This window comes from Trematomus bernacchii, unplaced genomic scaffold (assembly GCF_902827165.1).
Source record: "Trematomus bernacchii unplaced genomic scaffold, fTreBer1.1, whole genome shotgun sequence".
Taxonomy (NCBI): Eukaryota; Metazoa; Chordata; class Actinopteri; order Perciformes; family Nototheniidae; genus Trematomus; species Trematomus bernacchii.
In genome coordinates this window covers 604,112-612,203 of record NW_022987767.1, presented here as the reverse complement: position 1 = coordinate 612,203, position 8,092 = coordinate 604,112, and the positions used below count along the sequence as shown (strand labels likewise).

The window sequence follows — 8,092 nt, the reverse complement described above, 5'->3', positions numbered from 1 at the left end:
TTTGTCTGTCTCGGTGGCAGGAGGGGGTGTGGCAGAACGGGCCAGCCTGGGGGTAGGAGAAGGAGGAGGTGGCACTGGTGCTGGGCCTTCAATGACAGAAGGGGTGGATGAGGTGAAAACACAAGGCTGACCCCCTTTATTTGCAGCGGCCTCCTCTTTCACAGGGCACCTCTGGCCCTCTCCAATGGGCCGCTCTAGTGTTTATTTACTCCATGGTTTCTCCCCATTCACACATGAAGCTCTGATGGCTCCATTGGCCAGACCCTTTCAGCCGCCTGGCTCTGACGTCCACCTTCTCGCAGATCAATGAACACTTCGAAAGACGGATTAGATTTCCCTTTAATGATTCCATCTTTCTCAGATTTTCCCCCTTTGAAATGGCTGTCGAACAAGGCATTGCCTTTTTCTCCCATGTAGCTGAATGTAGTCCTGCCTCAGAGTATTGAGGGCAAAGAGCAGTAGCATTTAACAGGACAATATAAATTATTTGAAGACAAATTAATTCCAACAATTTCAAAATCTTTCCCACACTCTCCTTCCTGCAGAAGCAGATTTGTCACATGTATCTATTATGACAATAAGCAGTATTTTATTTCCCTGTACAGCATTTCATTTTAGTTCATCTTATTCTATTTTACGATAAACTTAGATATATATACTTATATATTTAAACATCTACTGCACATTAGTCGTGCAAAATTCCCTGGCACTATTTTATTTCTTCTCTGTTTCTTCTTGCAGCACTTTTATTGTTTTTTATTTGTTTGATTGTTTTTGGCATAAAGCCTATGAACTTTTAATAAGCATTCACTAATTTGTAAATAATTACAAAACATAATTGAGGATCTTTATAATGTGTGTGAATTGGAATAATCCATACTATCATATTTTGATTATTTTGTAGCTGTTTGAAGCTTCTAGCAAGTATGTTTTTTATATTTGTAATTCCAGTTCGACGTTTCTTCCAGGTCCGGTGTGAAGCAGATTAGCCTATTTGCTTTTTAGGCACTTGAGTACAGCAGAGCTACAGTGAGTCCCGCAGACTCTGAGCATTTAACGCAGCATGGACCTCAGAAATAAGAAGAGAAGTCCATGTTGATTATTGCTCATTAGCCAGGAGAACATCCACTTAACGTGCGAGGAAACGAGTGACACACCATGCCCCACTGGAAATGGTCCCTGTGTAGCTCAAAGCGAAATGTTAGCTAATGCATTCCATTTGCTCTTTGTAACCGGGAGCAGGTTGGACACGTATGGCGACATAAGCAGCCATGATTACTTTGTTTCTGCCGAGGCATTTTAATCCCTAATTTCATGCACTGATCAGAGGAGAGGCCCTGAGCTCCAGACACGATCACTGGCCCTTCAGTAGCATTTCAATTGAATCCTCATGATCAAGAGGTGGCTTGTTCTGGGCCCCTGAGGAGCAGAGCGTCCATTGAACAGTGAGGAAATAAGCATCGTTATTTATAAGGTGCACTATGTTCGCATGCTGCTCTATTTATTTAGAGTATATTTTATTTCGGATGACATAAATCTTTAAAACGTTGGTGTATAATACATGTCATGATAGGCCACTTTTTAAAAATGTATAAAGGGTTTATACCGTTATTTGTATTGTATTCTTTATTTGTTGTATATCACACAATTTTCGTTTGTATTTAATAATAATGAATATGTAGCTGGTCATTCAAAGCTACTTCCTTTAACAAAAGTGGGCAAGAATTAACACAAAAAAACTATAACATCAATCAGCTGCTTGATTCCTTATGAATATGCATCGCGCAGTGAGATGGGCTCTGAAGGAAGATAATTGATTGGACAGGAAGGCAACATGGTGAGAGGCAAAAGGCTCCAGAGTCTTTGCCTCGGCTGAGTTGAAGTTTGTTTAAAACATATCCTAAACCTAGAGAGGATACGGCTGCAGCGAATCAGCGCTTTTCATCTGCCTTTACTGCTCTGAATGGCAGATATTAAAACATATTGTCCTCGCTGACCATCTGAGGCTGGTCGAGGAATGTGTGACAGACTGCGTTTTAAAATGCAGTCATAAAAATATATAAATGCAGTCATAAAACTAAGTCCTCACAAGTTTAATAAAAGAAAGCTGAAATTAGAAAAACAATATAAACGGAAACGTTTTAGGAATAAATAAGGATAATCGCAGGTTGTCTCCAAAATGTATTTTTTAGAAAGTATTAACATGAATATATTTTGTATGCAGTTAAAAAGGTGGGATAAAAGATCAAACTGTGAATAACTAACACTTTCATTTCTCATCTGAGTTTTTTAAATGTTGACGATTGGTTAAAATATTTTTACATTTTGAATTTAAGGAATATTGACGAAATTATTTTTCTTACATTCAATAATTTATAGTAGGCTAAATTATTTTAAGTAATTTGACCTCACTTTTTTTTTTAAAGTGAAACGAACAAATGCGCTTTTAACGATATGAATTGAGAAGTCCTATGATCCTAAATCTAACCATGAAAGCCATAACAAATTGTTCAATAATTTAGTGAGAAAAAAACTGAATGTATCTAAAAGTTCTGATAGTTATATGTTACTATTTTGGTTTTGTTGTGTCTTTTTTGTACACATTTGTATACATGACAAATGGTTTGTTGCATGCCAACCCAACTGAAAATACTTCTTTGTTTTTCATAAAATATTTTCTAACATTTGGGAAAAAATAGCATTTAAATTAATCTTGTCTTTTTAAATGCCTTTCAAAAATTGTTTTGTTTTTGACGCATGCAAACCAAGTCCACTGATTTTGACAAATGCACTGCGTTTGTGCATCACAAAATCACACCACTAAGGCCTGAAAACACCTTAAAAATGTATCATATTGTGACAGATTTAAGAGAACAAAATGTTAGTATCGAATTTTGAATAAAAACGGATAGATAAATTAGAAATTGGCCGAAAAAAAACGAGAGACCAGGATCTGAATGTGAGTGCAGCAGAACATGGCCGACTGCATGTGACTGTAGAGGGAGCTCCAACACTAAGTTTACATAACTTCCTGTGATAAGGGCTCACACATGCAAATGATCACATCACGGGCAAAGAAAATAAATGATGTTATTATTAGTTCCACAGCGACTATATATTACAATTATACCGAAGAGCAGCGTTAGTTGAGGAACATGTAAGATAAATGCGAAGAGCAAAAACATTACAAATTGAGCATTATGAGATCTGGGAGTTGCACTGCAAAGCTAAAATCCATCTTGAGGATCAGCTCTTCCCAAATACCAATAACAGTTCATTACCTAAAAGTCTCTTTAAAGACCGTAGAATTTCACACGCAAAATTAATGAAAGAATTATTCATTTTAATACGACCGCTATACGCCTCTATAAGGATAATCCCACAACATTAATATCCAAATGTATGCCGCAATACTGGCTAATTAGCCTTAAGTCCCTCCACTACAAAAGTGTGATAAATCCCTCTCGAATATTTACTTATCATTGCCACGGAGGATGAAGACTGTGCCTCAGGCTGTCCACTAACACACACACAGAAACCAAAGCAGTGCAATTCAAACTGCAATGCACAATAACAGCCACCATCAAAAGCAGCTGTCAAAATACCTCCGCCAAAAACCGACAATTTCTTAAAGTTGCAGCAGTTCATTTATTAGCCAAAATATAGACTTTCTTGTACAATTTGGTTCACAAGTATGTACATATTCTTAACTTTATATACAAAACATTTGAACATCAAATCCTCACAGAACTTACAAAAAGAAAAGAAAAACTCACAGACTACAGGTTCATACATTATTACATTAGCAGTTTTACACAGGACATGCTTACAATGTAAGTATACAGAGATGTATTATTCTTATTTTACATTCCATATTCAAATTAAAATAAAACAGAAAGAATAAAGAGGATGGGTGAGAGGTAATGCAGAGGAGAGAGCCGAGAGAAGCACCGCTGCTGCTAGTGGGTTCAGAGGCCTGAAATACACAGGGGTAACATACCTTTTTTATGTAGTGATCTTAAAAAAAAAGAAAATAAATCCTACTAATAATAGCCTTAGGAAGAGCTAAAAAACAAAGTGATATAAAAGTGACAATTGCCTTTTAACAACGAGCCTGTAGTGAATTTGCATTGAGCTCATTTGCATGACCAAACAAGTAAGTGTAACATAGGCCTTGACGAAATAACACAAGCGCACACACACAGGGATAAAAACAAATCTTAGAATAAAAGCTAATTTGGGTAAATATGGCGTTTAAAAAAAGAATAATGCGAAATGGCATCAAAAAGAAAATTCCCAAATGTCATTAGTGACAGCCTCGCTATCTTTGAAGTGGGTGGAAAGCTGTTTTAACAACTTTTTCTCTGCATCCAAGGCACTAGATCTCTCTGAAATTGTGGCAATCGAAATTAAAAAAGCAATAATTAAAACGCCTATTATCATACCCCATCCTGGGTTTCAGTGAATTTAGTGTCGAGTTGTTTTAATAGGTTGAGGGATTTATGTAAACCATTGAATACAAGCACATGGGCCTTAATAGCCTACCATATGGATGTAACAATACCAAATAAAGACAGGAAGGGGCATGAAAACAGTTTTCACCCAATTCAACTTTTTTTTTCATAAATGCTTTCTGATGAGGTTTCAATAATCCTCTCGGACAAACACACTCCACACACACACTCATACATCACACACACTGTAAACTATAACACTGTTCATCTGTGTGGCCTATAGAGAGAACAAAAATCCAGGAACAGGCAAAGGAGGAAACGGGAGGTCTAAAATAATAGAAATGAATGACGGTCAATGGGCTAGTGTCTTTGTTTTTGTAGTAATTTATACATGCGCGTCTCAGTGTCGGGGACATGTACCTGTGACTGAAGTCTCTGAACTATGACTCTTGTCCTCCGTTTGCCTGCTGCTGCTGTACAGGGCCAGGCCGGTGGCTGTGGCCTGGTTTGCGAGTCCCAAGTAATGGTTAGAGTTCAGTAATGCCAGCTGATGCGCCGAGAAGGTTCGGTTCGTCCAGTTCTGGATTTTCCCAACGGGACAAGAAGAGATAAGTCTATGAGGGGCCATTATGGTCTGAGCGCCGGCGGGCCCTGCGGAGTGGCTGCCGTTCATTTGTGGCGATTTGCGGGGATTGTCAGGGGCCGTGGCTGTCTCTGCCAAAGACCAGATCTTTGGCTTCTGGACCGGGGCAGGGATGTTTTCCGGTGAGCTCACGGATACCGCGTTCAGTTTGAGCTGCTCACCGTTTGCTTGGGACGCTTTTGTGTCCAAGTGATGATGATGATGGTGGTGGAAGTGCTCTGCTCCTCTCTCAACGTCTTTGCCCTCTTTCCCCACAGCCTTCAGAAACCTCTGGTGGTCTGGGGGCCCTTGTAAATCCTCATAGCCGTCAGAAATCTCAGAGTCACTCCTCCCGTCTAGTTTCATATCTGAATGCAGGTCGTCCTGGTCGTCCAAGTCGTCCTTGTTTTCAATATTTTCCGTGTCGATGTTCTCCAGGTCGATCTCCTCCTCGTCCTCCCTCTTGTCCCCCTCCTCCCCCTCGTGATCGCTGCCGTAAACATTCCCCTCTTCGTCGGTGCGGTTCCGAGGGGCCCAGGTCATCTTGTTCTCCTTCTTTAGCCTCCGCCTGGCGTTGGCGAACCAGGTGGACACTTGTGTGAGGGTCATTTTGGTGATGATGGCCAGCATGATCTTCTCTCCTTTAGTGGGGTAGGGGTTCTTTCGGTGCTCGCTGAGCCAGGCCTTCAGGGTGCTGGTGCTCTCCCTCGTGGCGTTTTTGGGTCTGGACGGGTCACCGAACTGATATTGGCCATATGGGTAAAACGCAGGGTGGTGGTGGGCAAAACCTGGGTGCTGGACCCCGGGACTGTCTTTCAGCTCATACTGAGCACCCTGCAAAAAGACAAAGAATCAAAGAGTCAGAGGGATTTATAGACTTAAAATATTAATGCCATGTCTGGAATCCTTCTTTGCGTTAAACATAATCATGCCTTATGTGGATTTACAATAATAAAACAACAATCGGGTTAGTATTAAAGTGTAAACAAACAAAACGGATAAAGTATATTTGTCACAACTCAAATCAGTATTTACGCACCACAAGCTTAACCATGAATAACATATTAAACTACTTTTTAAATGTATTTAAAGCACTTGCACAGCCATTTTTATACTTTTGTACACTTATTTCCCATCTACACGTGTAAACCTCCCACAGCAAGTAGAAGCATTTTATTAACTCTTTTGCAATGAGTTTCAGGAAATGGTGTGCTAACAATAAACCCTAACCACGGATTGTTAATCTGTTACTTTTTAACCACTTTTACCTACATTTCCTAAAGATTCAGCGTCAAGTGTCATACACCAAGGCGCTCTAAAAAAAAAAAAGTTGACTTAAAAACGTCTCCAGAGGGCACATGTAGTTTATTTATTGTCTCTTTCTTTCCATGCGTAAAATAAAAGTTATGGATGAGTTAATAGAGAGCAGAATGACTCACCAACTGATTGAAAATTGATATATCGTTTGAGTAGGGCAGAAACGCTCCATAGCCCTGCGCTGCTGCGGCGAAAGGAGATCCATACATGGAGGAGAGGACGTTGGAGAGCGCGCCGGACGGACTGAGCTCTGTCCCGGCCCGGGCATTGCTGGAGATCCCCTGGCGCTCCGGCGGGTATATCGGTCGGATGTACTGATATCCCAGCTGAGGGAAAGACATGGTGGTAGGAAACGGGAAAAAAGTCTGCTGCAGCCACACAAAGCAGGGGAATTGCCTCGATATCCACTTTTACAGTGTGAGCATGTGAGCAACAAAAGGTGCAAGCAAGGGAAGTCTATATTTCCTCGGGAACTGCCAGTGTAAACGATCCGGTTTGCGCCCCTTATTTCTTCCTCTTCTTCTTCTTTCCACCCTCACTTCCCTATTGATCTGGATGGACTAAGGTCAGGTCCTTACAGATTGCTTTAGATTATTGGGACTCCCTTGCTCAGATTGACATTTCTAGTCGTTTAGAAGCCCCTCCTATTTCTCAAATCTCACCCCTCTCATACACACCAAACAGCCTCTCTCTCTCTCTTTCTCTCTCTCCTCCCTCTTTCTCTCTCTCTCTGGGATAAGTGCACTGACGTCGCGAGCTCTTATTTGAATGGGGTTTCAAATCTCATTTTATGGCTCGCCAATCTATTTAATTTGTTATTTGTCCGCGTCTGTCCTACCACATTTTTTTGTGTTAATTCACAATTTTGGCCATTTGCACAACAGTAAGCATTTCGGTGTCAGTGACTGATTAACTTTTTTTGTCTGCAGTTTCCTTTTCACACAGAAGAAACTTTGGAGAATAAGAGGACATCGGTTCAAAAAGGAAATAAAGATGCCGTTTTTACCACTTAAATCCAGTTTTCCTACTTTTTTATTGATGGGAAAAAGTTTACGCACACATTTTTTTGAATTGACATACTTCCGTATTCAAACAAATCGTAACAGTCAGTGTCTAACATGTAAATCACTATCAAAAATAAATAATTGTAACTTCCGAGGGTGCTCATACCGGATCACAGGCTAAACACACCTTTTTATTTATCGCTACATCACTCGGTGCAGGCTGTGTTTTCTTACACCGATTTTGAGGTGTTATGGGCTCTTGGTGGCAGGCGAATCGGAGTCAATTCAGTCTTTAATTTGAGACATCAAACGGGCTGCATGTTGCCACTTGACATCAAAGAGAGAGCTGATGATAGGCGCATTACACTGTTAATGAAGACTAAGTGTAAAGTACCGACCATGATAAGCAATAAACATTTTAGTGGATTGGGCTGGGGACATGTATATTCTGGGATACAACACTCTTGACTCCAATAAGCAAATGTACAACAAATAAATATAAATAAAGTAAAAGCATAATTATTCAAAAACAACACCACTAATGATAACATTACAAATACAAATAATACTAATAATATTAATACAAATAATCGTGAGGGTGAAATCAACAGATCGCTCGAAGAAAAGCTTAAATCAACAAATAATGTAGTGGTTTTAAATAAAGTCTCTTATTTAATCCACTACATAACAAAACG

At 39.9% G+C, this 8,092-nt stretch overlaps 1 protein-coding gene across 1 annotated transcript; it reads right to left on the bottom strand.

Annotated features, from left to right (window-relative positions):
• Window positions 1-3,691: 3,691 nt before the first annotated feature.
• irx3a (iroquois homeobox 3a) lies at window positions 3,692-6,997 on the bottom strand. Its single transcript, XM_034148378.1, has 2 exons — window positions 6,516-6,997; window positions 3,692-5,910 (listed from the first exon to the last, which is right to left on the bottom strand). Exons 1-2 carry the CDS (start codon window positions 6,732-6,734, stop codon window positions 4,855-4,857), a joined length of 1,275 nt encoding a protein of 424 aa, XP_034004269.1. The 5' UTR covers window positions 6,735-6,997; the 3' UTR covers window positions 3,692-4,854.
• Window positions 6,998-8,092: the final 1,095 nt, after the last annotated feature.